This window comes from Cariama cristata, unplaced genomic scaffold, assembly GCF_000690535.1.
Source record: "Cariama cristata isolate BGI_N322 unplaced genomic scaffold, ASM69053v1 scaffold5121, whole genome shotgun sequence".
In the NCBI taxonomy this organism is placed as follows: domain Eukaryota; kingdom Metazoa; phylum Chordata; class Aves; order Cariamiformes; family Cariamidae; genus Cariama; species Cariama cristata.
In genome coordinates, this window is record NW_009597426.1 from 414 (window position 1) to 18,392 (window position 17,979).

Consider the following 17,979-nt stretch of genomic DNA (forward strand, 5'->3'; position numbering starts at 1 on the left):
GTGCCACTGGTTTGATTCTTTTTATTTTTTTCTGTATGATTTTTTTTTTTCTTGCCAAACCTACATGGAAAGGACTGGCTTTGAACTTATTTTTATAGGTGCCTGTTCCACCTCATGAGAGATCCTTTCCAGAGGCCCAACAGGCACCAGTAGACAGTACAGGACGGTGGATGCAATAGTGGCCTGAAGTTCTCCATCTGGTCTGAATGGCTTCAAATCCAGTTAAAGTAACAACTGTTGAAAACCTCTGAATTGTAATGTTTAATCTCCGAAATCCTAAAATGAGTGTCACAAAGCAATCTTACTTTTTTTTGTAATAACCAGACATCCTGGTAAGCATAGAGGTAAATGGTTTCTGTCCTCTTGGGAAAAAAAAAAACCACACACAAAACAAAACACCCCAGCATTTTTCCCATCCTGCTGTGTGTGCCCAGATCAGCACTCAGTTACTGTTCTGTGAAATGGCACTCCGCCTCTGAAAAACTCGCCTTGTAAATAGCTTCGTGGATCTGCTGTGTACATGGTGTATCACTGACACTTCCTGAAGATACACTTGGGTAACAAATGCCCTGAGGCTTGTTAGCGAAGCTGACCACGCACTGTGTCTTGGCAGGGCGCAGGAGCTAAGCTGGGAGCGGATGAGCTGAAAGCCTGCTGGTATTCGGGTAACCTGGATGCCGAGGAACAGCTCTCCTACGGGTCACAGCACCGATGGCAAACACTGCTGAGAAGCAGAGAGGCAGTGGGGCTGGAGCACGTTGCTGTTGGAGGCCAGTGGGTCACAGCTAGGAATCCACCAAACTGGCCTGAGTTCAACCGCCCCGGTGCCAACTCTGCGATAAGCACAGCCTGTGCTTTCACGGGGTAAGCCGGCTGAACGTGGCCAGACAACAAAGCTACGTGCTATGTGCTGAGCCCCGAGAAGCTGAGGTGGACCTGGACTTCAGGGTCACTGGAGGGAAATGGTTGCAGTATGTCCTCAAAGCACAGAGGAACCCACATAATTGATTTAAAGACATATTATCCCTACAGAGGATGTCGCTGATGTGTTTAGCAGGCATGGTAAGCCTGTGAACACATACTGTATGCTTCAGCAAAGAATTTCCTTAGGCAGCTTGCTCAGCTCCATCTCATCTGCATACTTCTGTTTGGCATGCACGCAGTGCGGAGCAGGGCTTTCAGAGAGCTTGGTTCCATGTGGAGTTTTCACTGTTACAGAAGATTAAACCCTAATGAGTGCTTAATTTTTCTGCTCCCCAATTGCTCTAGCTGTTTAACAATAGGTGAGAATAATTAGAGGTGGGGCAATGCTCTGAAACGTAAAGACACTGGGGTTTAAAATTCCTACAGTCACTACATAAATGATCCCTAACTGAGATGAACTTTGTGCGCTATACAAAGTTCCTTCTATGTCTGGAAATAAGGAGTAAGAGCTATTGTTGAGACGGCTCCTTTCTTTTGTATTAAGGAGCGTGTGTCTTGGGTTCTTCCTCGGTATAATGCATAAAACAAAATTTTAAATAGGGGAGACATGAAGACTGGAGAGGGTGACCACTTTAGAGAAGCTGGATGCAAAGATCAGTTGCTGGATGTGGTAGAACTTCCATGTGTGAAGATCAACAGCAAAACTTCTGTGATGACTTTGCCCAGACTGTGAACAAGCCGTGTTGACTGTGGCCTCAGCCAAGAATTATTTTTTTTTAAAAAAAAAATTTTAAAAAATCGCTGCGCAAAAGTTGCTTTACAGTCCTTCATGTGTTTCACAAGACTTCACGCAGTCTGTATTACTAGCTCGACTGAGTAAACTTCTGCGATGACTTTGCCCAGACTGTGAACAAGCCATGTTGACTGCGGCCTCAGCCAAGAATTTTTTTTTTTAAAAAAATTTTTAAAAAATCGCTGCGCAAAAGTTGCTTTACAGTCCTTCATGTGTTTCACAAGACTTCACGCAGTCTGTATTACTAGCTCGACTGAGTAAGGAAGCTGTCTGCCTCGGTAGCTTATCCTGTTTCCACTAATTGTCCAAGAGAAAATGACTTGCAGCTCTGCTGTAGGGCAGAGTTCAGGGAGCGTTGCTGTGGTTCAGGCAGTGCTTGTGCTTAGTCCCAATGCAGAGCAGACTTGCACAGGAGCAGAAGATACTAGTCACAAACTTGTGTGTAACACTGTGGGGTTTTTTTGAATTGTAGAATAATTTCGTTTTGAAGACACCTAATGAAGGTCGTATAGTTCAAACCAGGTACTCCAGGTAGAGTTTAGGGATCTCTGCTAAGCAGATGAATTTGCAAGCTTCAAATCAATGCCAGGTCTCAGTTCTGGTGCTTGCTTCTGGGGCAACTGCAAACAGAAGTACAGAGAACTGAGCTCTGCAGCGTTGGCGTTTTTCCACTTGGTAGGTTGGGTTGGGATGTTTTTTGTGGCCCAAGCTGTAAAAGTGGCACACGTTTGTCTCGAGATGGTGTGTTGCTGGCTCAGGCTAGTCACGCTGCTGGCTGAAGGCTAGGCACTGTAACGTCTTTCTTTGTGCTTTAAAGAATGTGATATTAACAGTCCAAGTATAGCATATCGTATTAATATTTAGTATAGAGCAACAATTATAAATCAGCTTGAGCAGTTAAAACTTGGTTCCTTCTCAAGACTGAGACTGGTGGTGTATACTGCCAGCCTGTAGAATTGCCATAATCCATTTTTTGGGCTGGTTGCCACTTAGGATAATAAAAAGGCAAGAATTACAATTTAGACTCAGAGGTGTGATGGGGGAAGCAAACAAACTCTGGTTCAGTCTGTTTTCCTCTTCGCCCTAACAGGCAGCCACTTAAATCCTAATAGCTGACTAAGAAGCAGGGTACTCCTACATAAAACTTAATGTTGTAGGCTATATATAGGCTTTTTTTTTTTAAACAGAAAAGTGAGTGCTCGCTTGTTCAGTGCTGGTGTTGATTCTGCAGAACAGCTTAAGTCTCGTTGGCAGGTTTTCCCCAGCAGTCAGCGTGTAGGTCATGTCAAGCTGCATCTCGACGCCAGGACCTCTCGGCAGTGGGCTGACGGCAGCCTGTCCCTCCCGACGGCTTCTGCCGGTGTGCAGCTGAACGAGGGCTGCATCTTGCTTGATGACTGTTGCTATGTTGATGATGTTGGATTGCCATTGGGTACTTTTAGAGGAGGAAAGCAAGTTAGAGTTGGAGTAACTGAAGTTAAAATGCACGTTGAACAGTGTAGGCGGGAATGAAGGTGTCTTAAATCCAGACTTGAGTGTTTCTGCTTTTTCTCCTTCTTGCTGGTTCAGGACCATGTGTCTAGCCATGATAATTTGCAGACTGTCTGAAAGTGGTCACCTAACAGCACTCAGAAATTCAGAGTCCGCAGCAGTGTGTCAGGAGGACTTGCATGTAACAGCCTGAAAATTCTTAGTTCCGATGGAGGGGAAAAACAACACCCCACCCCCCCTCCCCCCCCCCAAAAAAAAAAACCAAACCAAACCAGACAAACCAAAAAAACCAAACAGACAAAAAAACTCCTCCAAAGCCCTCATCCTTTGGCTGTTGTAGATGGCACCTTTAAAGTCGGTTGTCTGTGTTTCCAGTTGAGCTGAAGTCCTCCCAAGTACTGGCCTGAGACAGGTGAGGGGTCCTGTGGCGTGGAGTCCTGCTTCATGCCTGGGCTCCCCATAAAAATGTGTCCCTTGAAAGTACAAGTCAAATGGCTGTCAGCAGGTATCCTGCTCTGTGGCCGGTGCGGTGGTGTGACTCGGCTGTGCAGGAACTTTGGTCTCCAAAGCGTTTCCTACCCGGTGCAGTGGAACAGTGAGCGAGAGGAGAGCCCTCTGGCATGCCTGTAGTGCATCTTGCAGATGTTAACATAAGCATTGTAACGTGAATAAAGCAAATTATGCAGATGACCGCACTTTCTCCAAAAAAGGTTACATTGAAGCTGTCTACAGTGGTGCTGTAAAGAGTTTGTTCAACCCCGCTAAATTATCTTGGAGAATGAGATGTGACAGCTCGCTTCCTCCGTGCCACGGGAAGGCGGGGATTGGCGGCTGTTCTCTGCGTGGAGGGGACTCCTTTAATCTGCAGAAACTTCTCTGATGCCATGAAGTAAACACAAACTCTGTTTCAGCTGAAAGCACACAATTTGTTCTCGTGTACCTGACTCATTGAAGCTGAAAGCTGAACGCTGCCGGTGGTGGAGGTGCATCCTCGAGGGGCCAGGCGGTTACACTGTGGTTCTGAAGCACTGACCGCAACAAGGGTGCATCTCTAAGTTGTAAATTTACTGAGAGCTCCAGAGGGGCAACCGAGAAACATAGCTTGAAAGGCTCTGTAAAGCTGCGAAGTATAGATTGTGTGAGTAATAAGTATGTGTAAAAGTAATTTTCGTAGTAGGAAAGCAGTGTTGCAAGATCTGCTATTTATATAATCCATTTTCCAGCCTGGAATGGCCAGAAAAAGTGTCTTGAAGCAGACCAGGGAATGGGGGGGAATCCAGTGGAAAGGCAGCTGAGCTGGTGTCCATGACAGTGCCTGCAGTAATGATTGCTGGTGCTTAAGTCTCATTGGAAACACTTTTTTTTTTTTTTTTTTTTCTGTTCCAAGACCTTGGCAGTATTATGTTGGCAGTGTGCGTGTGGAGCTGGTGGGGGATGCCTGCAAATTTGGTTGTGCTAAGAGGGTTTCAGGGTTCTCTGGGCCAGTTCTGTGCTCCTTGTGCAGGACCTGTAAATGAATGCTTGTTTTCCTGGGTGCCACTTGCATCTTAATGCCTGGGACATCAAGGAGGATGCACTGAATATTTTTAGTCAGTTAATTAAAAAGGCAGCACAAAAGTGAAGGCTTTTCTGGAGAGGCTGAATGCTCAGGTGGAGCCAAGCTTTACACCAGTGCTTGGAAGTCAAGCCTGCTTTGGGATGGACTCTGGTCTCCTCTTGAACATGGAGGGTCCTTTTACATTGTGATAGAGCTTGTGAGCTGCTGGTGGGATCCCCTGTAGCTGGGAGCAGGGTGCCGTCGGGAAGGGTGCACAGGCGGTTCTGCTGGGTGTTGATAAGGTCTCCTGTCCTGCCTGGGAGTTCTTCTCCCTCCCTCTTCCCCACCCCAAATGAAAGCAGACAAGCCCTCCTGCAAGCAGACTTGGAAAAAATTACGTCATGAGATCCCTATGCCTGTCAGGAAGCCGGGAGGCTGTAAGAGCTTGCTAACTTTGCTAACAAGGAGCAGTTGCGGGGATGACACCAGCCCTGGGGAGGAAGAGCCGTCCCATTCCTGCGGTGACCTTTACCTGTCATCGGGGCAGCGGCCCAGTGCCCGGCCCCTCTGGACAAGGCGGATGAGAGAGGATATTCTTGCTCTCAATGTGAAGCTGTCCTGTGCATGGGCTCTTTTTCCCTAAGGCCAAGGACCAGAGCCCAGCTGTGCCCTCGGAGATGGGGTGCTGGAGGAAGCTCTGAGCACGCGTCTGGTTGCTGCAGTAACCACAGCACATCTGCATACAGACATTGTTTATGTGCTGTAAATATGAAACGAGCCATTCTTTATACTGAGTAACGTGTGCGTAGTATTGTGCTTGAGGTGATTCTGTCCCGCTGGCTTTACTCCCTGGGAATGCTGGATGGCTTTCTGAAATGAGTTTACTTCTAGCATACTACATCATCACTGTGTCCACTGTAGTAAAAATGCTGATGTTAGTGTAAATCTGAAACTGAGGCTCAGGGGTGTTTCTGGTGCAGCGATGCCATGGCTGGTGGTGTGAGTGTGGGGTCCTGCCCTGGGGGTGTGGGATGGAGTGGGTGGGCAGTGGGGGCTCGCACTGATGGTCTGGTTTTTGCATGCTGCAGCCCTTAATTCCAGCTTGCAGAGCTCAGGCACTGTGGAGAGCCTGCCAGCTGGGCTTTAGGTCTCTCTCTCATGTAAAACGCAGCTCTTCTTTCTGCTCTGATACAATCTCTTTCAAGAAAACTTTCCCTAATGGGTTGTAAGGAGGGAGCATCTTCCCTCCACTGACCAGTTTGCAACTCAACTGGAAAGAGGAGGGGAAGTAAGTAACAGCAGGGACTGTTTAGTTGTCACTGAGAGACACACTACTTACGTGATGCAGACTTTCACCTTGGAACTTGTAATTAAAACCCAGCGGGGCTTAATCACCTCATAGCTATCTGTTGTATACCTCAGACTGGATGTGACACAGCAGAGAGCAGTCAAGTGGCAGACAGTTATCATGATCCTGTAAGAGTAGTCAAAACTGATGTTAAAAAAATCCAATACAAATACAATCTGGGTAGAAACTAGGTGCTAACTATCCAGAAAGGCCAAATGCCATTCGAAGTCTGAAGTTAGAGTATTATCTGTTCAGGACATACCGCCCTGTTGTGAAACCGTGTAAATATTAACCGCTTTGCCTGAGCATTGGGTTAAAGGGAACACCCTTGTGCTTACTGTTCTTGGTCGGTATTCTGTATAATCACTTGCTCTGAAAGTCGGGAGATGTTTCTGTGTTGATAAGAAGGCATTGGGTTGCTGCTGCAATCTCTTTAGCTGAAGAGGAGCAAGTAAGGCATGCTTAGTGGATGTTGGGCATGGTGAGGCACAGCTTGGAGGACTGTACCTGAATTTGAACCGGAGAAGCCAATCGAAGTACTGAACGCTTTTCCTTTGCTAGCTAGGACTCAATAAGATCCCGGTACAATTATTCTGGTGGCATGAAAGTGAGTTTGTACCACTGTGGTTGTCTTTACTCCAGCATCTGCTCTGCGAGCTGGAACGCAGACAAAAGCTTTCAGGTCACTTATAACTTCTGTTGACTAAAAAGGGGTTTCTGTAACAGTTTTCACTGAAATAGAGGAAAGAACGGACAAATGCTCTGCTGCAACATGCTGTTGTGAATGAAAGGATCAGTCAGGCTGAGGGCATCCTGAAACATTGCAGAAGAGCCCTGGTTTGGGTGAGCTTAGACAAACTGGAGCTGTTACAAGTGTAATACAACCAGAGTAGCGACTACAGGCTCAAAGGGAGTGCATCCAATGTGTGACTCACTAAAACTGAAGTAAATTGCGAGACTATTCACAAAACTCTAGAGGTCACTTCCTAAGTCCAAACTGATGCAGAAAAATATCCTGCCCCTGCAGACAACTTCTTATGACAGTCTGATACCTAGCAGCCTTAAACGTAGATGCATGGTGTGTCTTAAAGTAGAGCTACGACATGGCCACTGTAGTGATAAACTTTACTAGGCTAGAGAGTGACATGGAAAAGCCAGAGCTGGCTTTTTCTTTTCTTCGAACTCTGAATTTGTAGCATGAAGGGATGACTTTTTGTGCAGGCAGGAGTGTGATGGTGCAAAGGATGCCCGATGGACCTCCACTCCCTGTTTTGCATTTGTACCCAGGTCATGGTATATCTGGACTTTGTTCTAATTCCAAACTCTGTTTTTGCTGGACTTCATCATATAGCACTTTTTTTGCTACCACTTTTAATGCAAGCTATTGATTTGTTTGGGGAGACATGTTTCTGTATATAAATGCAGTTTTCCTAAATGGTGCTTTTAGGTATGCCCTGGGGTATTTCACCTCTGTTGGGGTGCTGTTCTTGTGAACTCCATCACATGCTGTTTGGTCTCTTTCATAAGATACAAATGCCATTAAAAATGCCAGGTGGCACTTATCATCCAAATGCAGAATACCAGAGATCCTAAACTGCCGATTCTCCTAAGCGTAATGTTGTAAAGCTTCGAGGGCAAGTCACACCACCCTTGGAAAGCACTGAGCTCCCAAGACAGCTGGAGGGCACCGAGTCCTTGGACTCTTCTCTTTCCTCCCGTCTAATGCAGGGCATGAAGAATGGTGTTTCTGCCTGAGCAAGCACCTGCAGTGACCTGGGCTGCTTCTCTTGTCCTTGATTACCTGGGCATGGGTGCAGGCATAGTATTTTAAAAACATGCCTCTCTCCTTTAGGGTAGGAAATAATTGGTTGTATGTCTTTTGTTTTCCAGATAGTAAAGCCATAGTTGATGGAAACTTGAAGTTGATCCTTGGCCTGATATGGACCCTTATCCTCCACTATTCCATTTCCATGCCAGTGTGGGAGGATGAAGGTGATGATGATGCAAAGAAGCAGACCCCTAAGCAGAGGCTGCTGGGCTGGATCCAAAACAAAATTCCTTACTTGCCAATCACAAACTTCAATCAAAACTGGCAGGATGGCAAAGCGCTGGGGGCTCTTGTTGACAGCTGTGCTCCAGGTAAGTCCTTTGCTCCTGATGGTCAGCGTTTTCCTTGCTTGCTGTCCTCGTGGCTGTTCTGCTGTTCCTGTGGGAGGAGGTTTTCACTGCTGAGCTGGAGACGGGAATGAGGCTTTCAAGAAAACCTGAGTCCAAAGAGGCCAGCTGTGGGAAGCAGCAAGTTGTAAATGACTTGGCCAAGAGAAATACTGGCCTAAAGCAGAATGTGTGATTGCATTATTGGAGGCGCCACGTCTGAGCTTTGTATTGGGTGCAAGGGACAAAGGCGCAAATGCTGGCTCCTAAATGCAAGGAAGACTTGTTCCCACAGCAAGTGCCAACAACCTTTCAACTTCAGGGCGCAGCAGGAGGCTTCATGTGTTCTCCCGAAATAGGATTGCAGAGGGAGCACAGAGCAGCCAAAAGCCGCGCACTACCTGAAACTTCAGTGTTTAGCAAGCTGAGGCAGTGCTACTTAAGGCGAGTAATGTGATGAAGTGTGGAAAAGGCGCAGTTTCCCCACCTTCTTGTAAAACAGCCTTGCTAGTGTGATTGCTGGTGTTCATCTAATGCAAGCTGGGTTGCGATGGCAAACCGTTGAAATTTTCTTTTCCAAATTTGCTTCAGGAGAGCCAGCAAATCATAAAGGATGACTCGATGTATTCGTGCTGAATTTAGAGTGATGTCTTGTACAGCTTAAATTTAAAGCAGTGCAGTTGTGTGGCTGACTGAAAAGCTATACATCTTTAGTTGATAAGCAAGGTGGGTGGGAATGAACTTGGACAGACTGTTACTGCCTGTGCCGTAAGGGCCTGTGGAGATGCTGGCTGTTGTCTCAGAAGAGTTTTGGTGAGCAGTGCATGCTCATCTTCACTTCTGCAAAGGTCTGAGTGTCTTTCTGTACAGCAGTGTAATACAAGTGGCTGTGGAGTTTGCACTTCGTTTCTTCAGCTGGGGAAGCTCCTTTGCAGATAACAGCTAACAACTGAAATGTGCTTGCAGGCCTGTGCCCTGACTGGGAGACCTGGGACCCCAAGAAACCGGTTGACAATGCTCGGGAAGCCATGCAGCAGGCGGACGACTGGCTGGGTGTGCCACAGGTAAGGCTGTGCTGGGCACCGAAACGCAGGCTGCCTGCGGGGAGCTTTGTACTTGCGGCTAACTTGAATTTAAATCGAGGGAAGCAGATGAAGTTGCTTGGATGCTTCAAAAGTTACAGTTTACTTGTGTGCAATTGCCTGAGAAAAGTCAAATTGCAATGAAATATGGTATTAGATTTCAGAGCTCTGGTTGTAAGATTTTTGTGTAGGGGTCTCCGCGGAAGACAGCTGGCGTTGCAGCACGTAGGGTAGGGGAAAACGCGCCTGTGTAGTGGTGCCTGCGCCGTTCGTCCATGGAGTGAGTTTGGTTTGCTGCATTGAATTCCACGGAAGAAAAACCTCACTGGCTTAGGAAATCACCTGCAAAGATGACTTTCAAACAAAGAACAATGTATTTGCAAACTGGATTGTTTTCGTGCTGATAAAGTTGGACAGAATTGCTGAAGTCTCTGAAGCCGTTGGAGCAGCTTGTGTTGTGGGAGGAGGCGAAGAGACTGGTCACAAGTTCCGCTTTGCAAGCGCTGTAGTTCAGAGCTGTAGCAAGTGGGATTTTGAATTACTGATTCTTCCAGTTTCAATTATCCCCATGTTGCTTTTTGAGGGGAACATAGCTACCGTTGTCTTGCCTTGCTACTGTTTAGTTTGTCACAGTCTCCTAAGAACCCTTCATAATCAAGGCACAAAAATCCCCCAAACCAGATTGGGACCATAGTGAGCTTCTTGATTTTCTTGCTGTGAGATAATAAATGATGTTATGTGTATCAAAGGGAAAATAAATGTAAGAAATCACATTAGCATGCAAGAGTTTTGAAATGTAAGACTCTGTTGTAGCTCTGTTTCTATGTTGACATGCGGTAACCAAGCACTGGTACCATGTACTTAATTGTGTTGTCTTTCAGGTTATTACCCCTGAAGAAATTATCCACCCTGATGTGGATGAGCACTCTGTAATGACTTACCTGTCCCAGTTCCCCAAAGCCAAGCTGAAACCAGGAGCTCCTTTAAAACCCAAACTGAATCCAAAGAAAGCAAGGGCTTATGGCAGAGGTAAGGACTTGGTGAGCTTAAGCTGCACAGAGGATTTAACTCTTCAGAAAACTGGGTGGGGTTTTTTGCTTATGTTGAACTCCAGACCTACTGTAACTGACTTCAAAGTTTCACTTGTATACTCTTGGTGTGGTGCCTAGTTTCAGAAATACGTGGATATAGTCCAAAAGACACTCCTAGTTCTAACATGTAAATTCCCCAAAGTCTCTGAACCTGTTCTGCAAGCTACCAGCCTTGCAGTCCACAGCTGGAAGTAGCAGCATGGTACAACCTTGGTGTGAAATTTAAGCTAGCAGTATTGCTACTGATGGTTGTTGATCTAGCAGAGAATGCTTCTTGTGATAAAGCAGTCCTTTAAAGAGGAAAAACCTCTTTACATCTGTGCGTGTCTCTCAGCAGACTCTCTGTAGAGGCACAGTCTCCGGTTTCCCAGGCTTGATGGCAGATGTGTATTAGGGTAGGCTAATTCTAAATAAGTTACTTGGATTGATCGGTAGGTGTGAATACTTTGCACACGCACACAGATGGGTTGGTAACCCTTCAGACATTAAATAGTGCTGAGCCTTTGTTGCTCCTTGGAAGGACTTGTCCATAGATGTTTATGCAACTGTAGATCTACATAGGCATTCTTATTTTTAATTTACCTTTTAAATAGATAATTTCCTGTAACTTCTGATGTGGTTCTACTCTAGATTGGAATATAGTCACAACTAAATGAATAACAGATTTTTACCTTTAACATGCTTGGTGTGTAGCAAGCATTTAAGCATTATACTTTGTTCTCCATTCAATTTATTTATTTATTTATTTATTTGTTAAGATCTGGGAGCTGCTGTTGGTCCTTCAAGATTTTCAGAATTACTGGGTTTCAGAATTTGTTGGCGCCTTCCACAGCAAATCATGATACATAGACACATTTGTCAGACCCCAAAAGTATAGACTACCCATACTCCACTTACTGTGTAAATGACTGATCAACCTGCCTCAGTCTGTCAAGTCTGGCTTTAGTCATGTTCTTATTTTTTCAAAAACTGGAATTATTTTGTGGTCTACTTTCATGCATACAGTGCTCTGGAGCCACTGTAATGGAAATTATAAAGGGTGAGAGGCTCTTCTTGAAAGACTGATGTTTTCCCAAAGTTAATTGCCAAAACAGAGTCACTAAATATCATTGACAACTCTGAGCAGCAAGGGGCTCACTACCAAGCTGGACAGGGTCTTTTGGGCAAGTGAGTAACAGGTCTTCATGCTTCCAGAAAAAGGTGACTGTCAAGTGTGAAGTGGGTCAATATTAGCTTTTTTTTTACTGTTTTTCCATGTTAAGTGGCTCATAACCTCCCAACATGAGTCTTAGTTGTAGTGTACCACCCTGGGCACTGTGGTGGTTTGCTCTGAAGGCAGCTCTGTGTAGACCTGATATGAAATGAACCTGCAGAGATGCTGTACAGAATTGTGCAGGTCATCAGTGATGCACTATGAGTTCTCATTTAACCAGCCAAAGCAAATCTCTTGATACAACAGTAAAATCTAGAAGATGAAATGTAGGCTAAGAAAGTGCTGTGACTAGTGCTGTCCTGGCTGAAGCTGTCTTCTGAGGATAAGCAGCTCTCTCATTGTGCTTGCAGAAGGAGGGATATTTAACTCAAATACCATATCTCAATGCTTGTGTGGTGGGCTGAAGATATGCAGAGCGAATTTATAGCTGTTTAAGCTAGATGATAATCTAGGGCTTAGTTTGAGAGAACGAATGTATCAATTGTTAACACCTTATCAGAATGCTCAGATTTCCTAGTAAAAACATGATCTTCCTTGCATTGCTCTCAAGTTATTGTTTTGTGAAGATAAACAAGTTCAGGAATTCTGTTGTTCACAACCACTTCCTTTATAATCTATCAGACGTTGCACTTTCCACTAATTGTGCTATGGAGCACTAGTGCCCACGGTTTTATGAATAAGCTGAGGAGTAATTCCCTTGGACGGGAGGGTATATATGTTTGGGCTAGTCTGGAACTTGCAACTTTGGGAAGTTCTTCCACCCACTCAGTCTGACACCACCATGACAGGTGTCATGACCTGGGGCTACGTATAGGGAGATGATGAAACCCTGCTGGTAAATGCGTGCTGTAGCAAGCCCTGTGCTGAGGAATAAGGAAACTCTGATTAAAAGCTAAGTGGAAGTGCCACTGAATTGCAGGATTTTCGTGGTTGAAAGAAGTTCCTGTGTGCCATTTGTACAGTGTTCACTCTGGCAAAGTAGTTTGAGCAGCTTTCAGTAATAAACCTGAGCAGTGTCTGTACAGCTGAGTTCTGAAAATGGAATAAAATGGGACAGTATAGGTAAGAACTATCTTACTTAAGTAACAGAAGGAGGACATGGACCTGTTGGAGTGAGTCCAGAGGAGGTCATGAAGATGATCCGAGGGCTGGAGCACCTCTCCTGTGAGGACAGGCTGAGAGTTGTGGTTGTTCAGCCTGGAGAAGAGAAGGCTCTGGGCAGACCTTAGAGCAGCCTTCCAGTACCTAAAGGGCCTACAAGAAAGCTGAGGAGGGAATTTTTACAAGAGAATGGAGTCATAGGACAAGAGGCCATGGCTTTAAACTGGAAGAGGGAAGATTTAAACTAGATATTAAGAAGAAATTCTTCACGGTGAGGGTGGTGAGGCAGTGGAACAGGTTGCCCAGAGAAGTTGTGGATGCCCCATCCCTGGAAGTGTTCAAGGCCAGGTTGGATGGGGCTTTGAGCAACCTGGTCTGGTGGGAGGTGTCCCTGCCCATGGCAGGGGGGTTGGAAATAGGTGATCTTTAAGATGCCTTCCAACAAAACCATTCTATGATTTGATGAAATAAATCTTTCACTCTTGGCTCTAGGGTAATGCCTTTACCAAAAGGCTTCCCAAAATTTCTCTCCTGCCTCCCCGGTTGCCCTTCCTGGGGTGCAGCACCATTGCAGCATGTAGCTGTGTGCAGCAGAGCAGCTCCTACTGCGCAGCTAATGCACATAACCCGCTTGCTGTCAGGTCGGCCGGGCGCTCGCCAGCTGTGTGGGTGACCCTTGGTACACGGCTCAGGCAAATGGAGTAACTCATTTTCACCTGAAACCAGGTGCCAGCTGGGTTCCTGACTTGGCCAGAGATTCTGAGATGAGTTGAGCACCAGTGATTCAACCAATTTTTAAAAATACTTGTATTGTAAGAGTAGGGGATATTGTGAGCATGATGCTCTGGGCAGCCCATGAAGAGGTGTCATGCAGTGGCCTGGGGAAACTGGTGCTGGAGGTTTGTGTGGGAGGATGGGTTGGACAGCGTGTTGGTCGCCTCCAGACTGCCTTTTGGGTTTTGTAGCAACAGCTGATGTGCTTCTCTGCATCTGTCTCACAGGGATTGAGCCTCACGGGAACATGGTGAAGCAGCCTGCCATCTTCACGGTAGACACCATCAGTGCTGGGCAGGGAGACCTGATGGTCTTCATAGAGGATCCAGAAGGAAACAGAGAGGAGGTATGTATGTTAAATATTTTGTATGGAAAAGTAAAGCTGGTCTGAATGCTGAAGTTTTTGCAGTAACCTTTGTTTTTCACAAGTGAGGTCTTAATAGATAAGTAATCTAAAAAGAAGTTGCAAAATACCATCTATCAAAAATGCCAACCTCAAGCTTTTGCTCATAATTGCCTTACTGGATGAACTTGAAAAAAATGTCACTATCTGCAGCTAAGCAACACATCTCCGATTGTCCAGTAGTTGCAGTGCTTTAGGTTGACTGGCCAAGAACACTCTGACATGCTTTTAGATAACACACATCACTAAATCACTGTCTGCCCTTACTCATTCTGCAGGAATGGCTAGAGCAGCTATTTAGATGCCATGAATCATTTTGAGTTAAAAATGCTGGTTTTAATGTTTATAGAAACTTCTCATCCAAGTGCTCCACTTGATCATGTTACAACATTCCAGAAAAATACAGCTGTACATTGGACTTAGTGTCTCCTCAGTTTTGGCCTGCCTTACTAGACCACTTAACAGCAAGGGGAAGAATTGGGGTGGGGAGAAGGTGGCTTGCTTCGTCTTGTGTAAAGACAAAATCAATGGGGGTTTTTTCCATATGAGAAGAGGAGGTAGCAAGGATCCCTGCTCCCACAGCAAGAAGTCTCTGACATTTCTGACTCTGGAAATAGTTTGCAGTATCAAGGGCTACCCAGAAAAGTCTTAGGCTGGCACGCGTAGGCACAGCTCAACAATGGATGTGTTTTCTCTCCTAGGCAACAATAACACCTTCCAGTGACAAAAACAAGACCTATTCAGTTCAGTATGTGCCGAAGGTTACTGGACCTCACAAGGTAGGTTGTGTGTCAGTACCCAACATGCTCTTGCTGAACGTGCTACTCTGCTGGTGGTTGATGTGAGGCTCTGAGGTCTGCCTGTTTACTGACAGTGCAATAGCTGCTCTGGCCGTCCTGAAGAAAAGGTAACCTGATGTGGCCTTAATTCTCCACCTGGGCTGTTGAGCTGCCCCCTACTCAAGGGGGAAGAGGGTGTGTGTTGGGAGAAAGTGTGAGGGTGTTTGGGTATCAAGGGCTACAGCTGGCTCTCCACTCACATGGGGCCACGTCTTGCAGCTCGTGGAGCCAGTTTTGTGGGTTGTCCCAGAGACGTGGAGGAAAGTACCAGGTTGTTTCTTTAGGTTGTTTCTTTGCTGATGATATTGTACACCGTAGGGGTTTTGCAGAGAAGGTTCCCCACCCAGCTCTGTCCCCAGATGCCTGCAGAAGCAGGTTTATGATGGGTGATCCCTTTGCTTGGCACTTACCCGAGTGGCTGGTACCCATAGCCAGCCTGAAAGGATAAATGCAACTTCTGCTGCCGCTTCATTGCTGGATGGTGGTCTGCCTTTTACTGGCATATCCAGATTCAAGCATCCCCGCTGGGATGGCAGACCCTGTGGTCAGTAGCACTTTAAGGAGGTGGCCAGCAGTTATGCTGCATGGGCAGGATGAAGGTTGTGGGATGGATGGTCTCTCTCACCTCCGAGGCCTAGACTCTGGGTGCTAGGAATGCAGGCACTTGACCCCACGCTTGGCTCTGTGGCAGTGACACTGAGCTCTGCCTCTGCCCGGTGGGTTGGAGCTGATGCTCTCTGTCTGTCTGTCTCTAGGTTTCAGTCCTGTTTGCCGGGCAGCACATCTCAAAGAGCCCGTTTGAAGTGAATGTTGACAAAGCCCAGGGAGATGCGAGCAAAGTAACAGCAAAAGGACCAGGACTGGAGGCGACAGGGAACATTGCCAACAAGCCTACCTACTTTGACCTCTACACAGCAGGTAAGCAGGATGAATGAGTGCTGAAATCCTGCAGCTTCCTCAAACGTGAGGAAAACATAAGCCTTGGAGGAATAAACAAACTGAAAAGTGGATGAGGATTTGCAGCCATATCAAGTTCAGAGGTGAAATAATAGCCAGGCTGCTCTGGAGGCTTCAGCTATGTATGAAACATTTGAAGTATGGAGCTAAGCTGGGGCAGGAAGGTGCTAAGCAGTACCCAGAAATTGCCATGAACTTGCTGAAGGGCAGCAGGCAAGTTCCTGGCTGGTTTCTTCCCCCAACTTGTTTTGAACAGGAATATGAAATGCCCATCTCTGAAGGATGAACTGTGAGTAAACTGTAAATGCTTAATATGTTCTGTGTTTAGCTTGACAGAAAGAATCTTCCACGGTGCTACTTTGAGTTCTTACTTCAATGATGAACTGGTTTCAACCTCTGTTGTAATTATTAGAGGGCTGCTATCTTCATTAGGGCATCTCCATCATGTGACTTGTTGCCTGCTATTAGGCCAATGCTGTAGCCTAGAGGAATGAGTCAGTAAGATGCTGCAAATGCTAATTCATTTAGAACAATGTGAAATTTCTTAGGGCAGTTGCTTGAAGTATTTAAACACCAAAATATGCTGAGAAGCATATTTTAAATTGCCTTCTGCCTGAGGGTGCTTAGAAATAAAATTAAATGTGGTTATAGTGAGGGGAAGTGTTGTGTTCAGCCTCTAATTGGGAGAAGGAGTGGTCTGAATCATGTAAAGACATGTCTGGCCTCTGGAAGTGTCTGGAAAACTGTTTTTGTTGCATGATGACTTGAATAAAATGAGAGGAGCAGGTGTTTGAACATAAGGGAATATGTATAGTCCAGCAGAGAAGGATCCTTGTCCAGACTAGCGTGCACGTTGGCTGAGCTCTTAATCTAAACCACTTCAAAGCTTAAGAGATTGAACTGAGTGGTAAAGTTGTGGGCTAGTCTGTGATAGAGGTACTAGAGAGTGGTAGCGGTAGGGTAACTAGGCTGTGTGCCTATTCAGTACTATAATACTGTTGTGAAACCCTGTGGCTGGAGCAGCAGAGCTCTGTCAATTTGGCTTCATGGAGATGCCACCGTCCTGCCTTGCCCCCTCTCCCCACTTGAATGTCTAGTTGCTGTCAGCAGAAGCTGAACATTTAGGCTATACCTAGAAATGATAGCAGAGGACTATGGGCTGAGCCCAGACAGCTGGCTGTGATCCTAAACACAGTGCGTGTTGCTGTGGGGAAGCCAAGGCTCAGCTGGGCTTGTTTCCTTTGCAGGTGCTGGTGTGGGTGACGTGAATGTGGAAGTGGAGGATCCTCAGGGGAGGAGCCTTGCTGAAGTTGCAGTAGAAGACAAAGGCAACCAAGTCTACCGTTGCACCTACAAACCTGTTCAAGCTGGTCCTCATGCTGTCAAAGTGACTTTTGCTGGGGAGGCGATTCCCAAAACTCCTTGCGCTGTTCTCGTTGGAGAGGGTATGCTTTTTAAAAATACATCTGTATGTAGATGGCCACTTTTCTCCTTGGATGTAATCATAGAAAATACTTGAATCTTGCCTTGGACATTCTCTGTACCTTTCAACATCTTGGACCTGATTCAGTGGATCGCCTGGGTATTCACAGGGTAAAACAGTGCTTTCTAACAGTAATACGGCTTTTGTTGCTAGAGTTTCCTTTCTGCCTAGACATCCGAACGTTAAGCTGCAGTTTGGTTGTTTTTTTTTTTTGAAGTGTTATACAGCTATGCAGTGTCTTGCTATTTTCCACCTTTGTTCCTTAAATGACTGTATTTACTGTTTTCCTCCTTAACTGACACCTAACTTGCTTTCTGTTCCATCCTTACGTGCTCCTATGCTTTTAGATCTCTGCTCATCTCTCCTGAGCTACCCTCCATTTGTGGAATTTTGGACTTCACTGCTAATGGCTTCATAGTTGGTAAGAGGTGTGCAGGATGCTTCGTCACGTTTGCTTTTTGCAAGCTTCTAGCCTGCAGCTTGTCCTGGCCGAAAGGGGGTTTGGTTTTGTTGGGGTTAGGGAGGAAAATCGCAAGTGAACTGAAGCGATATGTGACCCAGTCAGTGAAACTGCCTTAACCACAAGCTGCTGGAGAGTTGTGTGAGGGCTCTGTGAGCCATTCCCGCCCCACCTTGAGCACACTTCTGTGTGCCCCCACTGAGTTTTCAGAGCTAGCGATGGCATGCAATCTTCGCTTACACTGTCCGGTGGGTAGGACGTGGAGCGATCTTGGCTGCTGCAGGGGCAAGGGTAAAACTCGTAAGCTATTGAAATGAATGAGAACCTAA

General features: G+C 46.0%; 1 protein-coding gene across 1 annotated transcript in view; it reads left to right on the forward strand.

Annotated features, from left to right (window-relative positions):
* Positions 1-613: 613 nt before the first annotated feature.
* Positions 614-17,979, forward strand: part of FLNB (filamin B, beta) — a gene marked incomplete at its 5' end in the record, with an annotated part of 56,056 nt that continues 38,690 nt past the window's right edge. The window contains 8 exons of the mRNA XM_009708866.1: positions 614-864; positions 7,946-8,232; positions 9,214-9,311; positions 10,211-10,358; positions 13,736-13,854; positions 14,613-14,690; positions 15,506-15,668; positions 16,955-17,152. Of these exons, the coding sequence (XP_009707168.1) occupies positions 614-864; positions 7,946-8,232; positions 9,214-9,311; positions 10,211-10,358; positions 13,736-13,854; positions 14,613-14,690; positions 15,506-15,668; positions 16,955-17,152 (1,342 nt within the window). The remainder of the gene's footprint in view (positions 865-7,945; positions 8,233-9,213; positions 9,312-10,210; positions 10,359-13,735; positions 13,855-14,612; positions 14,691-15,505; positions 15,669-16,954; positions 17,153-17,979) is intronic.